Consider the following 21,770-nt stretch of genomic DNA (forward strand, 5'->3'; position numbering starts at 1 on the left):
GGGCAAAACAAAGTCTCTTCTTGGAGGCTAGTATTTTGAAGCTTTGCCTCAGTTACTTTGGGCACATGGCCAGGAGAGATCAGTCTTTGGAGAATCACATTATGTTCGAAGGGTGAATGGACAGCACAGGAGAGGGAGACCCTGAATGAAATGGATGGATACAGTAACTGGGGCAATGAAGGTTGGTGTGTGGAAATTAGTGAGACTGGCTCAGGACAGGAAAGGGTTCAGAGCTGCTGTACATTGGGTCGCTATGTATCGCAGGCGACTTAATGGCACATAACAACAATAACATACTGTGACAGGTTTGGAAGCAGGAGTGGCATCCACTTCCTAAATAACATGCCTCTGGAAACTATTAACTTTGATAAATGTTGATAGTGTAGAGGGGCTTCAGGCATTTTGTTCGTAGGGTTGTTATGAATGCTTGACTCAAGGCAACCAACAATAACAGCAACAATGGCCTTAGCATTATCTCATGTTCTTGTTAGATTCCCTCAAATTGGATCTAGCTCGTAGAGACTCTGCTGTATACACCTGAACAAAACCCTGCTTGGCTTTGTGCCAATGTCACATCCTAATTTGGGCATGTTACCAGCAGGAGCTAGTCTTGGAGAAAGACATCGTACTGGGAAAGGTAGAAGGTCAGCGAAAGAAAAGACCCTCAACAAGATGGATTGACTCCATGACAGTAACAGTGGGCTCAAGCCTATCAGCGATCCTGAGGATGGTGCAGGATAGGGCAAGGCTCAGATCCGTTCATAGGTTTGTTTTGAGATGTAGTTTATTGGTGGCAATCTAACAACATTTGGATACTAGGATCTACTGACTTTCTAGCATTCTCTGAGCATTCCTTCTGCATCTTCTTTGTAGATTCCTCCTCATCTCCCTGACTCCATCTTTACTTTGACAGACTTTAGTCTTTGACATTCTGTTTCTATTTTCTTTCATTCCTTTACAGATCCCATCCAGCCTCATTTGTTCACATATCATCTCTCTCTGGTGATTTCCAACTTTATATCTCTGGCTCAAGACCTTTCTCCTGAGCTTAGATATACAAATTCTTTTTTAATACTGGTCCTTGGAGGGGGACATCATGTTTGGGAGAGTGGAGGGACAGTGTAGGAGAGGAAGACCCTCGATGAGATGGATTGAATCTGAGTGGAGTGGTGGGAATGAGTGTGTTTGAGACAGCGAGGTTGACACAGGATAGAATGGCATTTAGGGCTCTTGTACATAGAGTCGCTATGAGTTGCAAATGACTCGATGGCACATAACAGCAACAACAACCAAATGTGTGATAAATATCCAACTTAAACTGAACTCCTCACCTTTCCCCTCAAACTTGCTTCTTTTGTTGGGTTTTTCATATTAGTAAACAGGCTGTTCTTTCTCTAGTTACTCAAACTGTGTCTTAGTTATGTCCTTCTTTAGTATCTTACATCTATTATTTCAACAAATCTCTTTAGCTCTACTTTGACTTGTACAGTATTCAGTCACCATTTCTTACTCTCTTGCTGCTGCCTCCTTAGGCTTACCAGTCACCTGGTGTATTTGAAATTGCCTCTTAACTGCTCACCTATTTTCTTTGGAGAGAGACATGATGCTAGGAGAGGTGGAGGGTTGGCAAAGGAGAAGAAGGCCCTCAACCAGGTGTATTGACACAGTGATTGTTGCAATAGGCTCTAATGTGTTAAGAAGTGTGAAGATGGCACAGGAAAGGACAGGGTTCAGAACTGTTGTTCATAGAGTTGCTATGGGTTGTATTTGGCACCTAACAACAGTAGTGTAATAAATAGGATACCTGAGTGAGATCATGTTTGCTCAAAATCCTTATTAGTACATTTTAGGATAAAAATCAAAGTCCTCTCAGTGACCTACTAGACCTTTTCCTTGATTCTAGTCTAGACTAAGTAGAATCTGGTGCTGCTGCTTCCTCTTTTCACCTCTCTTGACTTCATTTATTAATTTCTTTGTATGCTTTTCTCCTGTATCACACTGATTTGTTTCTACAAGCATATCAGAGATGTGAGAATGGTGCAGGATAGAGCATGGTTCAGATCTATTCATAGACTTGCTCTCAGTTGTAGATGACTCTATGGCACCTAAGAACAAAACAATACAGAGGAATATTTTCGTTTTAGGGCTTTTGCATTAATTGTTCCTTCTCCTTGGAATATCCTTCCATTAGATAATCACATGAATGGCTCTTTTACCTTCTTTAGTTTGTTATTCAAACATCATTTTTTCAGAGAACTCTTTTTGCCATCTATCTAAAACCACATCCCTGCTACCTATTTCTTTGTAGACGTTCATAGGTATCTAAAACTCACTATAACTTAAATCTAGCTTAGTTTATCACATACACCCACATCTCTGGTGTAAGTGGTATACCCTAATCTCAAACCACAAATATAGGCACTTATTCTCTTCTCCTTAGTCTCACTTCTAATCAATATTGGATGTTCTAGATTCTTTCTCCTAAATGAGTAGGTCTTTTGTTTGTTTGCTTTGTTTTTGTCTTCTTGTTTACAAATCAGATCTGACTGGCACAGGAGGAGATTGCCCCTACTTCTCAAGGGGAGTATCTAATGGATTCGAACCGTGAGCCTTCAGGATTGCAGTGTAGCTTCTTGCCACTAGGTCACCAGAGCTCCTTCTAAATGAGTGGTTTTATAGCCCTTTGTTTATGTTAACTATTCCCCATATTTTGAAAAATGTATAGATTTTTATATTAATATCTAAGTATTTTAGATTTTAAGTTTAAAGTTAATATCTAAAGTATTTAATCCTAAAGTCAAATAGATATAGAGAATATAATTTTATATGTCTTATAAATACTGTTTCATAAAGTAAAGCAGAGGGAGCTCTGGTTGGCCTAGTGGCAAGAAGCTGCACTGCAGTACTGAAGGCATGTGGTTCAAGGCCACCAGCTACTCAGCGGGAGAAGGATGGGCAATCTCCTCCAGATTGCCTCTGAAAACCTGCTGGAGGGTCCACTATGGGTTAGTTCTGACTCTACAGTACACAGTAACAACAATGGAAAATAGTTTCAACAGACTTTTGAATGTAGGCAATGAAATTGAAATATTATAAGTATTTTATACTCATCAAATACAAATTATCATGGTGGAACCTGTCCAAGGGCCAAGAAACAATCATTTGAAGAGAATAAAAGGATGCTACATTGTTTAAAAAAGGAAAAGTGTGTGAGGGGGGCTGAATGTTGTCAGTAAGGGGCCAGTCCTTGGAGAAGGACGACATACTTGGAAAGGTGGAAGGTCAGAACAAGAGAGGAAGACCTTTGAGGAGATGCATTGACACAATGTAGCAATGAGGTCAAGTATGACAGAGATGATGTGATTGGCTCAGGATAGTGTAAGGTTCAGATCAGTTATTCATAGGGTTGCTGTAAGTCTTAACTTGGTGGCACATAACAACAACAACAACAATTCAGTCAGTATATTGAACAAATAATTCAGGAAGCTGCGCTTTGTGGAGAAGAATGTGATATCCAGTTTAGAGGAAGACTCTTTTATCCTATGATACAAATATGACACAACTTTGCCTGCAGAAAACAAAGACTTGAAGAACTTATTAATGAAACTCAAACACTAAGTAAATTTAGAGAATTGTAACAATTGAATATAGATTTAAGTGACAAATGGTAGCTTTTGTGTTGCAAATTTAGTTTGTTTTCGATAGGTGGTCATTGTTGTTAGGTACTATCGAGTTGAATATGCCTCGGTGATCTTAAGAACAAAGAGATCTGAACTCTGTCCTATCCTTTGCCATCCCTACCCTTCCGGACACAGAGTGACTGCCCATTGCGGCAGTCACTGTGTCAATCACGTGGTTGATGTGTAGCAGTCACTATGTCAGTTTACCTTGTTGATGGTCTTCCTCTCCTTTGCTGACCCTCTGCTTTTCTGAGCATCATACCCTTCTCCAAGGAATAGCTCCTTCCTAGCATCATGCCTGAAGTATGTGAGAAGCTTTATCATCTTTGCCTCCAAAGAACACTCTGGCTGCACCTTCTCCAAAATATATCTGTTTGTTCTTTAGGTAGTGCATGTGATATTCAATACTCTTCTTTAACACCACAGCTCAAAGGCATCAATGTTTTTTCTGTCATCTTTATTCATTGTCCAGCTCTCAGATACATAGCAAGTGATCAGAAAGACCACAGCCTGAATTAGATGCACTGATAGAGACAGTGCCTTGCTGGAATAAATAAATAAATCAGAGTACAGTATCGATTTTATGTCTGTTCTCCATTTTTATAGAGGTAAGCACTGAGAACGCTTACTAACATAAGTAGGAGGAAAATGTACAGCAAAGAAACTAAATTTTTTTTTACATCTTTTAAATATAAAGAGAATTATATAATTATGTATCTTCAGAAGTTATTTGCAGTGGCCTATCAGCCAGCAACACCCTTAGATCCTCCTTCAACTTTGTTTAAAGCAAAAAGTTAGAAATAACCTAACTCATAAAATTATTTGCTTGCAGTTATTCAGTCATTTATTTATTAATATTCTAGCTCTTCCATGACTAATAATTATAATTATTTTGTCTTGACTTTTACATTTAAGGGTACTTTATTGAATCCAGTTACCCAAGAAAGGTTGGGGAAATAGAGGTGATATTGATTTTTATTTATTGATAAATCTTTAAAGCTAGTAGGTCTAGTGCATTGTATTAGTTTTCTATTTCTGCATAACAAATTACCTTAAACTTAATAAGTTATTACAATATCTATTTATTGTCTCAGTTTCTTTACGAACAAACTCCAGGCGTGAATTAGCGAATTAGCTTCTGGCAGAATTCCTGTGTTTTCAGCTGCAGGACTCAGGGCCCCAGTTTTTAGAGGCTACCCACCATTCTCTACCACCTGAAATCAAGTCAGTTTGCCTCTTGATGCCCAATCATGTACCTGCTTTTTTCTTCTTGTTGTGTACTTCTAGACCTTCTTCTAAAGAGCTCACCTGTTTAGATTGAATCTATTCAGGATTATTTGCTTTTTGATTACTTCACTTGATTAGGAACCTCAATCACCTTTACCACGTGCAGTAACCAAATCACAGTGGAATAGCTTGTCATATACACAGATTCCACTACACATAAGGGGTCAGGGCTCTACAAAGGGTGGTCATACTGGGCCATTTGGGAATTCTATAATTTCATTCACTTTTATGGAAAATTAACTTACTTAATAAGGCCTGTTTTAATCATCAAATTAGCCAGCTAATCCTATTTATCTTCAGTCAGATAAAGTCTTAATTTCTTAATTTAAATGAGTGTGCTAACTCGTATGTCACATGGCAGCCACCTCACTCTTAAACACACATTGTAAGATTGAAAGATAAGGTTTGGAAATGGGCTTTTATTATTTTCTCCAGAATAAATTAGTGTTGCCTTTTGTGTTTCTGAAAGATGCTTTATTTTCATTATTCTCATAGGCTTTTCCTCCCCAGGAGGATGTATTCTTTGACAGTATGCCAGGACATGGAAGAGGCCAAGTTCTTAAGTGAAAAATATTTATAACTGCCTTTTTGTTTAGGGTCCTAGAATGTATTTTGTTCTGTCCCAGGATAACACTCCTTAGTGAGATTCAGGATGAATGAGAGCTGTCTTTTCTGTAGTAATGTGGGAGGATAGTAGATAAGAAAGAAGGACCTGCATTACTCCTTGATATTTAGGGATAGACTTCTTGTCATTGTGTACCATCACGTTGGAACCCACCCATAACTGACCCTCCAGTGGGTTTTCAAAGGCAGTTTATCTTATGGGAGTAGATTGCCCATCTTTCTCTGGAATACAGATGGTAATTTTGGTAGTAGCAAGCTCTGGTGACTTAGAGACTTGGGAAGAAGCTACACTGCCAACCCTAAAGCATGCAGTTCAAATCCAGCACAGGAGAAAGATGGAAAATTCTCCCCCATTATCATTACCTGCCTCTAAAAACCCACTGGATGTTCAGCTATGAACCTGTTCTGACCCGACAGTACATAGCAACAGTTTTGATAGTATCCAGAAGGATGTAGGAGTATTTAATCCAGAAATCCTTATACATTGACAAAGAATACATAGTAATAAGATATTTTCACATTCTGGGGTGGAGATGCGAGGGGAAACCTATTTTATAATTTATTTTATAACTCATGAGTTTTAAAATCTATTTTTGATGCCCACTGAAGTTTTCCAACAAGGACAAGCAAAATTATAAAATTAAAGAACAAGCAATGGAGAGGTAAACTGTGCTTAGCATATTTTATGTTGTTTGGGGTTTTTTTTTCCTTGTAAAACATGTGCCTATAGTTGTGATTTTCAGTTTGCTACTTACTATAAGTCAGTTTTGTCAAACAGTTCTAACTTAAAATGACTAAATGTCTTCAGACTCAGTTCTTTAGAGAAACACAGAGAGGGAGACTGTGTGTGTGTGTGTGTGTGTGTGTGTGTGTGTGTGTGTGTGTGTGTTTTGGTATTGTCCTATGCCATCGAGCTAGAACTTACTCATAGTTGAGCCTCCAGCAGGTTTTCAGAGGCAGTACATCAGATGGGATGACATTGCCCACCAACAACACACAATTCTGTCTCTCATTGGTGTTATGTTGTAACTGACTCATGATCTGGCCTTCCAATGGGTTTTCAGAAGTTGTAAATCACATGGGAGGAGGTTGCCCATCTTTGTCCCAAGGAGCAGCTGATGGATTTAGATGGCTTGTCTTTGGTTGGCAGCACGACTTCTACTCACTAGGCTACCAGCTCCCTAACACACAGTTGTCTTACCAGTAAATCTAGGGTCACTGGTCTACTTTCTTACTGGGTCCAGTCAGCATAATGTCATCAGAATAATAGACAAGTGTGACATCTTGTGGAAGGAAAAGTCATTCAGGTCCATTAATCAGTCTATGGACTAAATGATTAAATTATGATTTATTGTTAGACAATTTATATACCTGTGAGATGGGCAGTAAAAAGTGTAAGCTTGTTGTGCCAACTGAACAGAAACTACTTCTGATGGTCCTCTGAAATCAGAATGGAGAAAGAGGCATGGGCCAGATCAGTAACTATATACCTGGAACCAGGAGATACAGCAGTTTGCATAAGCAGTGAAATTGTACCTGGAACAGCAGCTACAGTTAGAGTCACTACAGATGATGTTTATGAAAATCAACTGTCATGCTCCACAATCCGTCTATTTTTTGCAGGGGCCAGTACACGCCAGTTAAGTGCAGATGTAGTGAGAAAAACTTACCCTGTGTCTTTTACCCTAATCTCTGCAATTTCTCCAGGAATATGATATTGCTTTTGTTTTACTGTTATCCTAAGTAGAGACAATTCTAAAGACTTCCACCTGGAATTTCCTACTATAATAACCCTTACCTAACAGAGATCTCATGTTCTGCCAGTTGCTGAGTATGACTATTTCAATTATGCATTCTGAAACTGGGAAAATCACCATAGGCTGGGTTCTGGGGGGCCACTGGACCTACTGTGAGATGGACCTGAGTGCCAGTATACAGTAATTATCAAAAAGTCCATTTCCTTTTCCCCAGTAAACAGTCACATAGAAAGCTTCATATCCCTTTGGGAAAAGGTGGTAGAAAGATTAACAGTATCAATTTTTGACAGTGTGATGAGGTCCTTCCTCAGAGGTACTTGACTACTTTTTTATCCAGGGTATGACAATGGTCCAAGTTTGTCATGACTTTTTCTTCTGTTGATTGAGGTTAGACTGCCTTGCATGCATGTGGGCTAAAATAGTACTGCTCATGCAAAGCAAGTAAATGTTTAGCAGATTTCCCATCTATGTCACCCATAAGTACACCTGAAGATTAAGTTGCTATTACTGTTAGGTGCCAATAAGTTGACTGTGATTCATAGTGACCCTACTAACAATAGAGCTGAACCTTGCCCTGTCTTACACTGTCCTTATTTTCTCTGAGATGCTTCAGCCAGTTGTTACAGTCACAGTTACAGATCTCTAAGTAGACACCACCATAAATCCAGTGAGATTATCTGATTACTGCTTTGACTCTCAGGTCATTGCAGTAACCACACCTACTTGTTGATTAAGTGTGTCATTTGGCCCCATGGGGTCCAATAGCAACATTTTGCACTTAATTGCCTTTATTTGATAAGAGCTGTTCCCACTATCAAGTCTGGTTTAGTAATACAGCAAATACAGCAAATTTTAAGGATGCAAAGACACTCTGGTTACATAGTGTACTACTCTTTGCACTGCTAACCAAAGGGTCAGTGGTTCAAATCTACCAATTGTTCTTTGGGAGAAAAATGGGCACTCTCTTCACATCAAGATTTATAGCCTCATAAACCTAATTTCTTAAGCTCAAGGAACTGAAGAACAAATTCAAACCTTGAGTTGCTATAATTAAGGATGCTTTAGACAGAATATGAAAATGATCCAGAAAGTATTAAAAGAAGATGGAAAGAATATACAGTCACTGTATTGAAAGGAATTGGCAGACAGAAGAATTTCATAAAACAACATATGAGCAAGAGCCTATGGTGATGAAGGAAGAAGTTCAGGCTGCTTTGAACGAATTAGCAAAAAATAAGGCCCCAGGAATAGATGGTATACCAACTGATGCATTTCAACTAACAGATGCTGCCCTGGATGTGCTCACCGAGTTGTGCAAAGAAATCTGGAGAACAACCACTTGGCCAACTGACTGGAAGAGATCTGTATTTGTTCCCATTCTAAAGAAAGGTGACCCAACAGAGTGTGCAAATTATAGAACAATATCATTGATATCACATGCAAGCAAGATTCTGCTGAAGATTATCCAAAAATGAGTGGAACAGCACATCAGCAGAGAGCTACCAGAAGTCAGGCTGAATTTAGAAGGGGTTGTGGTACTAGGGATATTGTAGCTAATGTGAGATGGATCTTGGCCGAAAGCAAGAAATACCAGAGGAATGTCTGTGTTCATTGATTATGCAAAGGTGTTTGACTGTGTGGCTCATAACAAACTGTGGCTGACTCTGAGAAGAATGGGAATCCCAGAGCACTTGATCATGCTAATGTGAAACTTATTCTTGGACCAGGAGGCAGTTGTCAGAAGCAAGGAAACACCGTATGGTTCAAAATTGGGAAGGCCGTATGCCAGGGATGTGTCCTTTCTCCATCCCTTTTCAACCCATATACAGAACAGATTATCTGGGAGGCTGGGCTGTATGAGGAGAAGTGTGGCATCAGGATTGGTGGAAGATCCATCAACAATCTGCGGTCTGCAGATGACACAACCCTACTTGCTGAAACTGAGGAGAACCTGAAGTGCTTGCTGCAAGAGGGTCAAAGACTGCAACCTTCAGTATGGATTAAAGCTCAATATCAAGAAGACAAAGATTCTCACCACTGGACCAATTGGCAGCATCAGGATGGATGGTGAAGAGATTGAGATTGTTCACAGCTTTAATTTGCTTGGCTACACAATTAACAGTCTTGGCACCAGCAGCCAGGAAATTAAAAGACAGATTGTGATGGGAAAATGAGCTGTTAGGGACCTCTCCAAAGTACTGAAGAGCAATGATGTCACTCTGGAGACTATGGTGCACCAGATACAGGGCATGGTCCCTGCAATCACTTGTTATGGGTCAGAGAGTTGGAAAATGACTAGGGAGGATAGAAGGAGAATGGATGCCTTTGAGCTGTGATGTTGTAGAAGAGTATTGAATATACCATGGACTGCTAAGAAAACAAACAGGTTCAACCTGGAGAGGGTTAAATCACGCTGCTCTTTGGAGGCAAGGATTCTGAGGCTTTGTCTGACATACTTTGGACATGTTGCAAGGAGGAACTGGTACTTGGAAAGAGATGTCATGCTTGGTAGGCTGAAGGGGCAGCACAAGAAGGAAAGACCCTCTATAAGATGGATTGATTCAGTGACTGGGGTAATTGGGGTTGGTGTGTTGGAGACCGTGAGATTGGCACAGGGCAGAGTAGGGTTTAGGGTTGTTGTACATAGGGTCACTATTAGTCGCAAGGAACTCTGCGGCATGTAACAAACCCAGTGGAGGCTTGTCATTACTTGGGATTAACTAGATGGCAGTGAGCTTTGGTCTGGTTTCCTCAAGGCTGCTGGAGCTCACTTCACAAATTTATTCCTTACTGTTTTGTTAAGAAAGGTAGTCTTTGGGCATTCCATACATCAGTCTATGGGTCTAAAATGATAAATCCACTCTAAGTTATCAATTTCCCTAAGCCTTTGGGTACCTTCTACAGTATACCAAGGCAAGCTTGGTATTTCAATTTGGCTTGCTGTAGGCCACTGTATGCATAATCTGTGCTTCATTGAATCAACTGAATAAGCTATTAGATCCTTCTCTAACCTCTTGAGCTGAAGCATTAAATGAAGAATCTATGCAAAAATGAGTAGTAGTTCCTGAGAATATTCAGCAATATTTTGTAAAACATCTATCTCAAACAATGCCCCAGGCAAAATCTCCTTAAGATATTCTCATTAATGATGGAGACTCATTAAGTTGTTGTTGTTGTTAGATGCTGATCAAGTAGGATTCATAGCAACCTACACTACAAACAACAGTTCTGAATCATGTTCTATCCTGTGCCAACCTCACTGTCTCTGATACACTCAAGCCTATTGCTGTAGTCATTGTGTCAGTCTACCTGGTTGAAGGTCATCTGCTCTTTTGCAAAAAGATTGAACAAAATAGAAAGATTTTTTTTAAATTGTAAGCAAAGAACTGAAAAAGACATAAATTAGGAAATAGTTTCTGTAACTTGTCAAATCATATGTTTATTATGGTAAATAACAATCTAAACTTAAAATGCTTATATGTGTATCTATACATGGATCTATAATATTATGATTCTGTTTGCACTATATGTGTAAGGAAATATCATCTGGCAATTTGGAGATATGGTGTAACTGAAATACAGGTCTGACTTGTTAATCTGCTGTTAAAGACAAGATTATTTTAATTGCTCTTTTTCAGTCTTTTAGAAGACCATAGGTGAGTTTTTTCTGTTGAAATGCTATGTTGATTGTTAAGGTGGTGAGTTTTAAATACTGAGAAATACAAAAGTATAGTTATCTTTTATTGCCATTTTTATGCCCTATGTGAATGCTTATAGATGATATTTTAACATTTCCTGGGTTGTTTGGGTTGTTTTTTATAAAATTTGAAATTAAGTTAAGAAGCTTGGCTTAACAAACATTGTTAAAGATGCTCTGCAGGTCATTTACCAAAATCATTAAGACAGAGAATCATCCCAGCTGGCAGTAAGTAGGCAGGCACCAGGCAGGGAAGGAGCTCTGGTGGCATGGTTTGGTTACATGCTGCACTGCTAACTGAAAGCTTAGCAGATCAAATCCACCAGCTACTCCACAGGAGAAGGGTGTGCAGTCTCCTTCTGTAAAGGATTATTTCCTTGGAAACTTGATGGAGGGTCATCATGAGTTGGAATCTGCTTCAAGGGAATAGGTTTTGAGTGTGTTTACCAAACTAAAAAGGAAAAGAGACAGAAAGTATATGTGTGTGTGGTAAGATGTGTGGGATTAGTTGAAGAGAAGAGGCACGCTTCTATTTAAGAGTGTTAAATCCTTACCTTTCATGGTAGGAAGTAAACATAATGCTTAAAAGAAGTAGGAATGGTTTTTCCTTCGAAAAATACTTAAAAAAATTTAAAGGAGTTGTTTCTAGGAAGCAGAAATTTGTGTATATAAAGGAAAGGTACTGTTATCTTTCATAAAGTAGAAAGTAATTATAAAGAATAAGAATTTGATGAGGGAGAAAGGAAAGAAGGGCACCTGAGAGTGGTGACAATAATAGAAAACTGGAAAAATTCAGGTAAGAGGGGTTTAGGTAAGACAACTAGGGATTCATATCAGAAACATGCTTTACAATGTATTTTGTCTTAGAAGTCCAAGAGAGTTTTTGTTTTGAAGTTAATACTTCCTCTTATATCCTATGCTTCTTTAACATGACAGACAAATTTATGATATAGGTAAACAATATTGAAAGAACAAACAAATCTGTTTTAGAATGTGGCCAGAATACCCTTAGAAGAGAGAATGACAAGACTTTCTCTCACATACATTGGAAATGTTCTTAGGAGAGACTAGTCTCTGGAGAAAGACATCCTACTTAGGTAAGTAGAGGATGAGTGGGAAAAGAGGAAGACCTTTAGAAAGATAGGTTGACGCAGTTCTTGCAGCAATGGGCTTGAACATAGCAATGATTGTGAGGGACTGTGCAGGATCAAGTAGTGTGCATAACTATTAGTCAGAACAGACATGTAAGCTGACATAACATCCATCTTTATTGCTAGAATTTAAGATCTAGTGTTCAGAGACTCCTATTGGACCTAGTAGTTTACTCTAGGGCATCCATAATTTCCTTGTAATTATATGGAAAAAATTTGCCTTTGGTGGCCTACTGGCAAGAAGCTGTGCTACAATCTTGAAGGTGGTGGTGTTGTTTACCATCAAATCAGAACCTACCCATAGCTGACCCTCCAGCGTGTTTTCAGAGGCAGTTAATCGCACAGGAGGAGATTGCCCATTTTGGTCCTGTGAAGCAGCTGTTGGCCTTGAACCACATGCCCTGGGATTGCTGTGCAGCTTCTTGACACTAGGCCTCCAGAGCTCCTTATCTTGAAGGTACACAGTTCAAATCCTCCAGCTGCTCTTCAGGAAAAGGATGGTCCTTCTCCTCCCATGTGATTAACTGCCTCTGAAAACCTGCCAGAGGGTCAGCAATGGTTCAGTTCTGACTCGATAGTACAAAACAACAGTTTGGTGGTTAGCATGCTTTTTGGAGGATAGTGGGGGGAAGGAAATGGTTAAGTGGTATTCAATAAATTTTCAAAGGATATGAGATTAAAAAATGTTAAAGGACTGTTGGTGTAGGCTAAGTAAAGTTACAGATATCAATAGATACAATTTTTATTTTCTAGCTTTGTATTTTATGTCTACTTCCTAGTTAACAATTCTCATAAAATATTATTATGTATAAAATTCTGTTTGTCTTTTATTCAGCATATATTATTTTGCTGGTACTTTACTTTTAAAATAAAACCTCTTTTTTTTTTTTTTTAAAGGTTCAAGAGCAAGTACATCCCAATCTCTCAGCTAATGAAGAGTCACTCTATTATATTGAAGATTTGATTTTTCAGTTGCTTAATAAATTATGCATGGCCCAACCAAGGACTGTTCAGGATGTGGAGGTAAAAACTATTTTGTTATTTCAGAAAGGTCACTAAACCACTATACAAACTAGTTTTCTATTTTTTGTTGTTGTTTGATGCTGTCGAGTCATAGATGACTCTTAGCGACTCTGTGAACGAACGCCCTGAGCACTGTTCATACATAGAGTTTCCGAAGGCAAGCCATTTTGGAAGTGGATGCTGTTCCTGCTTCCAGGCTTGTTTTAGTCGTAAAGCTCCAGCCAACACTGTCCACCATGGGTACCCATTACCACGATTGGCACATCTCTGTCAGAGTGTTCAGCATCACAGCAACCATGAGTTACCTGTGTACAGCAACGCACAGACCAGTGCTGTACCACCATAGGGATTCCCTTTATTCTATTTATATCTATATAATTTTAAAAAGTAAAATAAGTAAAGTTTTTAAAATTATATATATATATTTTATATATATAAATGTTTTGATGTTTTTGCAATTTAATGAAAGAAAGTTTTCGAGCAAAAGAGTACTGGAACATTTTTTAAAAGGAAACAAAACCAAAGCCAAAAACTCTTGAAACTTACTACATACCACACACACAAAATTAATTTGTAATAGTCTTAAATGTTAAAGCTGGAACTAAAGTTTCTAGAAGAAAGAGTAGGAAGATGTATTCATGCCCATCTGTGTTTCATAAAAGCAGTTGAGTCAGTTTCCACACAAGGTGGCCTTGCATGACATTCTGAGGCTGTGAACTTAATAAGAGGTAACTCCCTATTTTTCTACCTTGGAGTTGATGGTGGATTTGTTACCTTAGAGCGATGTGTTGGCAGCTCAGTATACTATAGACTACAACACCAGAGGTCCTCAGCCAGCTAGGCTTAGGCAAAAACAAATTTTAAGGAAAACTCAATGCACAATTATTAAAAAATAAAATTGACGAGGTAATAAAAAGGTACAAATCACAGACTAAGGGAGTATGTTTGCAACACATATTACTGAAAGTGTCTGTTTCGAGAATATGTTAAAATCTCATACAAATTGATTACAAATACACTGACCTTCCCCCAAATTAGCAAATAATCTCATTTTACACTTCACAAACACACACTTTACAAAAGAAGATCTATTAATGACCAGTAAGCATATGAAAAGTGGAGCCACTGGTGAATTTGAACTTCCAGAGAGGCCTGGTCTTTGGATTAGGAAGAGAACTCCCTACAGACAATGCCACCAGAACTACTGTTGTTTTGTTGTGTACCATCAAGTTAGTGCCAACTCATAGCTGACTCTGTAGCAAGTTTTCAGAGGCAGTTTAATCACATGAGAGGAGATTGTCCATCTTTCTCCTGTGGAGCATCTGATGGATTCAAACTGTGTGGCTGTGGAATGACAGCACAGCACAGCTTCTACCAGAGCTACTACCAAGGCTACTACCAACTACTAGTTGAGACCAGATTATCACCAGATCATAACTGGTCGTGGATGCAGTCCTTCACTATTGCAGATAGGAGTACAGGAATAGGGGAAAAGGCTTCGATAGAGATACATATATTATTGTAGACTAAAAAACCAAATCTTAAAGGATTGGTTTTGGGGCCACCTGACTGCATGGTGGTCATGGCCATGATGTCTTCCTTAAATCGTTAAGGACATGCTCAGGCAAGTTGTTCCTCCCTGTGGAGCTCTTGTCGTGTATCCCATAGGTGTTGCACTACTAACCTAAAGTTGGCATCATGGGAGAAAGATGGACAATCTCCCATGCAATTTACAGCTTTGGAAAATCCAGTGAATGGTCAACTATGGGTTGATTCTGGATCCATAGCAATGGGTTTTTGAGGCTTTTGTAAGCCACTTTGAACTGCATTCTTCTGCAGGACAAACGGTTCTTCTGTGGACTTGCTGGGACCTATTAAGCATGGCCATATGGTAGGTTTAATGGTTAGAATGAAACTCAAATCGTGTCAAAACTCAAGTCAGAAATAAAAATGTGCTCTGCTATTCTCTTCAGTCTTTAATAAGCCAAAATGCTTCAGAAATGAAGCATTACTATTCTACTTCATGCTAATCTTAACCTCTCCTGTATATTAGGTTTTCCTTCCCCCCCACCACCACCATCTTAATTGTGTATATCCTGAAGTTTTCTTTTACTTTTCTGTTTACCTGCAAGAATTATATGGAAAATCTTGATAATCCTATTGATTTATTTAAAAGTGAAAAATTATCAGAACATACTATATTACTATCAACTACTTGTATTAAAGAGAATAAGCAAGTTGAATTTTCTACTTTTAAGCACATCTGTGAAAATTAATATTGTTACAATCTCAACAGGAGCGAGTTCAAAAGACTTTTCCTCATCCAATTGATAAATGGGCTATTGCTGATGCACAATCTGCCATAGAGAAACGAAAACGAAGAAATCCTCTATTACTTCCTGTGGACAAAATTCACCCCTCACTGAAGGTAATGAGAAATGAAATATTTGGGAAATTCTACAAAGGATGCATCTAGAGAGCAGAAAGCAGGACATAGGGGCACAGAGCTGTGAACGTCCCTCCAAAAGAACCAGGGGAGAAAGAATAGCACATCCTCTCACTGCCGTAGAGCAGAAAGCAGATAAGGAGTCTGTAACTCAGCCCGTTGGTGCCTCTAGAACCACAGCAGCAGTAAGAGGTTCGTTTGTTTGTTGCTGATTCAGATTCACTATTACAATATCAACAAAGGGGCTTATTAGGAAAGTAAGTTGGGGAGTGAGAGGAGCAAATAATATCACCCCAAACAAGTCCAGGTTTTAGTCCGAATTCCAAGGCACAATTCCTCAATTATTCCAGGCTTCAGTTTTAGTTCATCAGTCAAATCCAAATCATCCAGCAAGAACAGCAAAAACCTTTAACTGTGGCCAGCACAAATGCAAGAAGCCTCAGGTCGCTCCTTGCCACAGTTTCTCCACAGCAATACCACAGTCTCTCCATTACCATCACCAGGGTCTCACTCTCACCAAGGTCTTTTTCCAGTCTCCCTCAAGTCTTGCTGCCATAAATCTTTCTGACCAGTGTAGGAATCACTCTGTTATCCAAGACCCACAGCTGTTGATGATTTGCAAGACCATGCTGATTTGCAAGATCATGTGTCTGTAGATAAGGTAGCTGGAGACAAGGGAGGGCTAAGAAAGCCAAATTTAGGCTAACACCACAATGCTTTTTGTAATATTGGTATATTTGAGGAGCCCTGGTGGTGCAATAGTTGAAACACTGAGTTCCTAACTGTAAGGTTGTTTGAACCCACCAGCAGCTTGAAGAGAAAAGATGTGATATTTAGATCTGTAAAAAGGACGGCCTTAGAAACTGTAGAACAGTTCTACTCTATCCTACAGAGTTGCTCTGAGTTGAATTGACTGGATGGCAATATGTTTTGCTTGGTGTTTTTATATAGCATAATCTGAGTGTGTATACAGACACATCACATGCCTATATGTACATATTTTTAATGTATACACAAAGTGCATATAAAACATTTGTATATATTATTTTTAATGTGTACAAAAATAAAGTGAAATATACCGATAAAATCAGATTGCTTTTGAAGTCATAATGAAATTAATGAAAATGATAATGTACCTTTTTGGCATCTACCATTAACTGCTATCTCTGATTTAATTGTAATACACTATGATTGTTACCATTTTGGTAAGAAAATACATGTTAAAAAAAAACTACTGAGATTCAGAACTGTTTTAAAATTAATCCATATATATCATGGATGCATCTACTTAAAAGTAAGGTTATTAACAATAAGAGTATTTAGTCTACAAGAAATACTTGGTATACAGGGATTTGAAGACTCTTGTGTAGCAATTTCAAGAATACCTTGTCCCATACACACATCTTCCTCTCAATAGAAAACACTATAATTGTGTAGTACTAGTTAAGGAAATGTCCTTTTAAGAAAGTAGATGCCTGTCAAATGAGTTTTAGTTGAAAGTAAATTATTTTCAATGAAGTGCAGCCAAGATTTCTTTTAGACAGAAATTTCATATCACAGGCAAACTTGATAGATTAATCATCTCTTTAAAACAAAACAAAAACTCTGATGCTAGGAAAACCCCCTAATTTTATACCTTATGGTACTCATAAATTTAGACATTGGATTTATAGAAAGTTCTTCAAAAGCAAAAAAATGTAGTGATCTTCAAGTATTTGATAATTGACAATGTCATCATCTGGAATGAAATTATTTCTTTTTCCACAGGAAGTTTTAGGATACAAAGTGGATTACCATGTCTCTTTGTATATTGTGGCTGTACTAGAATATATCTCAGCTGATATTTTGAAACTGGCTGGTAATTATGTTTTTAATATTCGACATTATGAGATATCTCAGCAAGACATTAAAGTGTCAATGTGTGCCGATAAGGTAAGTGTTAGAAGATAATTTAAACTTATTTAAATAATAGTGAGAGGATGTCAATTCTGCTTTCACATTTTTTGTTTCATACACATTACATAATTTCTGATATTAGAAGAAGATAATTGCAGAATAATCAATTATGGGAGGAGGTAGGAGAGTGGTGAGAGGGTGGTTTGCATGAAGTGGGCATTGAAAAAGAGAGAGATTTTTGAGTGGCAGGAGGTTAAACTGAGGAAGTGGAAAGGGACAAAATTCTAAATAACCTTTATCCTTACAAAATTTTATGCTGAAGAGTATGAAAATCTAGCATCAGCTTTATATAGGCTATGATAGCAGATGTTTTAAGGAATTTCATTTTGGATTGGACAGATTAGTTAGCAAAGAGATCGCATAACAAAACTAGCATAACCTTGTTTGAGATGTTATTGTAGGAGTTCTTGAGTTGGCACCAACTCATAGAGACATCATGTACAGTGCGATGAAATGCTGTTCAGTCCCATGCCGTCCTCACAACCCTCTGTTCTAAGCCCATTGTTGCGTCTACTGTGTCATTTAATCTCCATGAGGGTCTTCCTCTCTTTCAGTGACCCTCTACCAAGCATGTTTTCTTTCCCTAAAGTCTGTATCCTCCTGATAACGTGCCCAAGATATGTGAAATGAAGTCTCTCTCTTCTAAGGAGTATTTGTCTACCAAGATGAATATGCTTGTTCTTTTGACAGTTTATGCCAAAATCTTAGCCAGTATCACAATGCAGAGAAATACTTGTTCTTTTCTTCCTTACTGATTTCCAAATTTCACATCCATGTGAAGTGATTGAAAACACCTTGGCTTGCATCAGCCTTTAGTCCTCAAGGTGATATCCTTAGAGTCACTGTGCCATTCCATCTCATTGAGGGTCTTCCTCGCTTTTTCTGATCTTCCACCTTTCCAGCATGATATCACTTACTTAGGACTGGCCCCTTCTGACAACATGCTTGAAGTTTAGGAGAATGAAAGATGTTTTAGTCAAGGAGCTTACTTGAGAAGTACTGTTGTTAATAGTGAATGAAGAAAATCTAACTACTCAGGAAAAATATTTCTGAAGTCCAGAGAGGTGCTAAAGACAGATATATATTTAGTGATTATTATGCAAAAGGTAGTAGAAATTCATTCAGGTGGATGAACTCACATTCCTTCCAAGAGAAAGTAAACAGATATTTCAGATTTGTCACTTGCTAGGTGTGGTGCCATAACATGTCAGGCTGCTAACATGAAGGCTAGTGATTCGAATCCACTAAGTGCTCTTCAAGATAAAGATGGGCAGTCTCTTCCCAGTAAGATTTACAGCTTTGGAAATCCGACAGTGGCTCTCATGCTGACTCAGAGTTGATTTGATGTGGCTACTTTGTGTTTTTGAATAAATAGGGTCTCCATGGTTGTTTCTTAAAAATTTTAATTGCTTTATATTTATAAATAAAAAAACATTTAAAAATATAGATTTCAGGCTTACTTTTAAAAAAATAAACTCAAAAGGTCTGTGCTAACAGTGGCATTGAACAGTATTCTTGTTTAGGTGGCATATTCCTTACTTCTTATTATAGTAATTTACATGCCTCACTTCTGTCATTTGAATTCAAGGTATATTGTGACTTTTTTCTCCTCTCATTGCCATCGAGCCAGAACTAATTCAAAACTGACCCTCCAGCGGGTTTTGAGAGGCTGTAAATTGCACAGAAGGAAATTGCTTATCTCCCTCACAGACGCTGGTAGATTCAAATCAACCACCATTAGGTTGAAACATACTATGACTAAAAGCCAAAATAGAGCCTTGGATTGGGTGATAGAGGAAGAATCACTACTAAGAATGATATCTAAGAAAACTAGGGAAGAGAAAAGTTTAAGAAGTAGTCAGCTGTGATAAAAATGAAAAAAATTAAGTGAGGCTGAAGCAAACCATTCTACTTTGCATTAGGGAGTCAGTGGTGTTGTTGTTAAGTGCCATCAAGTCATAGATGACTCATAGTGACTCTGAATGAAAGACCTGAACACTTGTATAACTTCATTGTATCTTCAAGTTCATAGGGTTTCTGGAGGCAAGCTATTTCGGAAGTGGATGCCACTCCTGCTTCCAAACTTGTTTTAATTGGGGAGTTCCACCAAACATGGTCTACCATGGATAACCATTATCTCATATGACACATCAGTGTCATAGTGTTTAGCATCACAGCAACCACAAGTTACCTCTATACAGCAAATGGACAGACCAATTCTATACCATTTGGAAGAATGTTTGATTAAAAAACGGTTAAAACCAGACCTGAGGCCCACAGAATACAATAACCCACCTTTGGCTTGGTAGCATAACTTTCTATATACAGGCCCACAGCACTGGTCTGTCCATTTTCTGTACAGAAATAACTCGCGGTTGCTGTGATGCTAAACACTGTGACACTGATGTGCTGAATGCGATAATGGTTGCCCATGATGGACAGTGTTTGGTGGAGCTCTCCGATTAAAACAAGCTACTTCTGAAATAGCTTGCCTCCAGAAACTATGAACTTGGGGAAAAGATGAAAGTTATACAAGTGTTCAGGTCTTATATTCATAGGGTCACCATGAGTCATCTATGGCTCGACAGTACTTAACAACAACAGGGAGTCAGTAGTGACATTTAATAGAGTAACGAGCTTGAGAAGTTAAAAGCTAGCAAGCATGCTGTTACTAGTTTTCTGAGTTGACCAAATCAGTATCTTCCCTCCTGTCAGTGTTATTGGGTAGAGATTACCCATCTTTTATAGGCAGTAAATATTAATGGGTAGAGATTAACCATCTTTCTCTTGGAGCCTCTGGTGGTTTCAAACTGCTGAAGAGGCTTGGCCTTTTGTTTAGCAGCACAATACAATACCAAAGCTCCTCTGAAAATATTTTATCAGAAAAAGAAGAGAGGACAGTGAGTTCTTATGTATCTTACCTTCCATTATTTACATGACTGTTTAAATCAGATTGTACTTGTTAGTTCCTTGTTCAGATGCATTGTTGTTGTTGTTGTTAGGTGCCATCAAGTCGTTAGATGACTCATAGTGATCCTATGAACGAAAGGCCTGAGCACTGTTTAAAGAGTTTCTGGAGGCAAGCCATTTTGGAAATGGATGCTACTCCTGCTTCCAGGCTTGTTTTAATCGGGAAGCTCCACCAAACACCATCTACCATGGGTAACCATTATCACATTTGGCACATCAGTGTCATAGTGTTTAGCATCACAGCAACCACGAGTTACCTCTGTACAGCAATGCACAGACCAGTGCTATACCACCTAGAAGAATGTTTGACAAAAACCAATCAATTTGAGCAAGGCCAGAGGGCTGCAGATTAAAATCACCCATCCTGGGCTTGGTAGCATAACTTTCTCTCCACTAGGCCGACATAGCTCTCTCATTAGCTTCTTTTTATATTTTCTCCTTTCTTGTTTAGAAGATCAGGGGTGTAGGGTTCATGTCTCTTCTGTTCATTACTGTCTTTTTTACCAACATTTGGTACCTTTTCTGTGAACAGTAGGTGCTTTTCCAAATAAATGAATATTCTTTTTTATTATATTGTCAGAATTTCCTCTGATTGTCTGAAATTGTTTTACTTTTTGAGTCTTCCTTTTTGAAAAGATGTATTTTTAAATTATTTTTTTAAAAAATTTATTATTAATTTCAATGAAAATTTAGAGACTTTGGACTTCCATTCATTCATTGTTGCACTTTTCTTCCCTCCCAACCCTTCCCCTTAGTACACTACCCATTTGGAAAAGTAAAAGAAAAATTCTTTCATTGTTTTACTACCTTTCCCCCTCAGTTCCACTCCACTATGCAGCCTTCATTCTGGACTCCTGTCATGAAAAAAATACTTCATCACATATCCCTTTTATACAGTGTTCTCCCTCCTCTGTTTCAATGCAGTATACATTATTGAACCCATCTTTCTCAGTCTCCCCCAACCCCGATGTCAGTCCTATTTAACAACAGTGACACCATGCAATATTTGTCCTTTTGTGACTGAGATGCTTCACTCAGCATAATGTAGACCAGGGTCACCCATTTTGAATAATATTGCATGAGTTCCTTGTTTTCAATGCAGTGTAGTATTCCATTGTGTGAATATACCACAGTTTCTCTATCCATTCATTTGTTGATGGGCACTTAGGTTGTTTCCAA

At 38.4% G+C, this 21,770-nt stretch overlaps 1 protein-coding gene across 2 annotated transcripts in view; it reads left to right on the plus strand.

The window, feature by feature from the left end:
* Nucleotides 1-21,770, plus strand: part of SOS2 (son of sevenless homolog 2 (Drosophila)) — a 95,078-nt gene that overhangs the window by 8,936 nt on the left and 64,372 nt on the right. For both annotated transcript variants that reach the window (XM_006899202.1, XM_006899203.1), the window contains exons 2-4: nucleotides 13,094-13,219; nucleotides 15,516-15,647; nucleotides 17,433-17,597. In XM_006899202.1, coding sequence (XP_006899264.1) covers nucleotides 13,094-13,219; nucleotides 15,516-15,647; nucleotides 17,433-17,597 — 423 coding nt within the window. The remainder of the gene's footprint in view (nucleotides 1-13,093; nucleotides 13,220-15,515; nucleotides 15,648-17,432; nucleotides 17,598-21,770) is intronic.

The sequence above is a fragment of the Elephantulus edwardii genome, unplaced genomic scaffold (genome assembly GCF_000299155.1).
Source record: "Elephantulus edwardii isolate Elephantulus edwardi_28Jun2011 unplaced genomic scaffold, EleEdw1.0 scaffold00247, whole genome shotgun sequence".
Taxonomy (NCBI): Eukaryota; Metazoa; Chordata; class Mammalia; order Macroscelidea; family Macroscelididae; genus Elephantulus; species Elephantulus edwardii.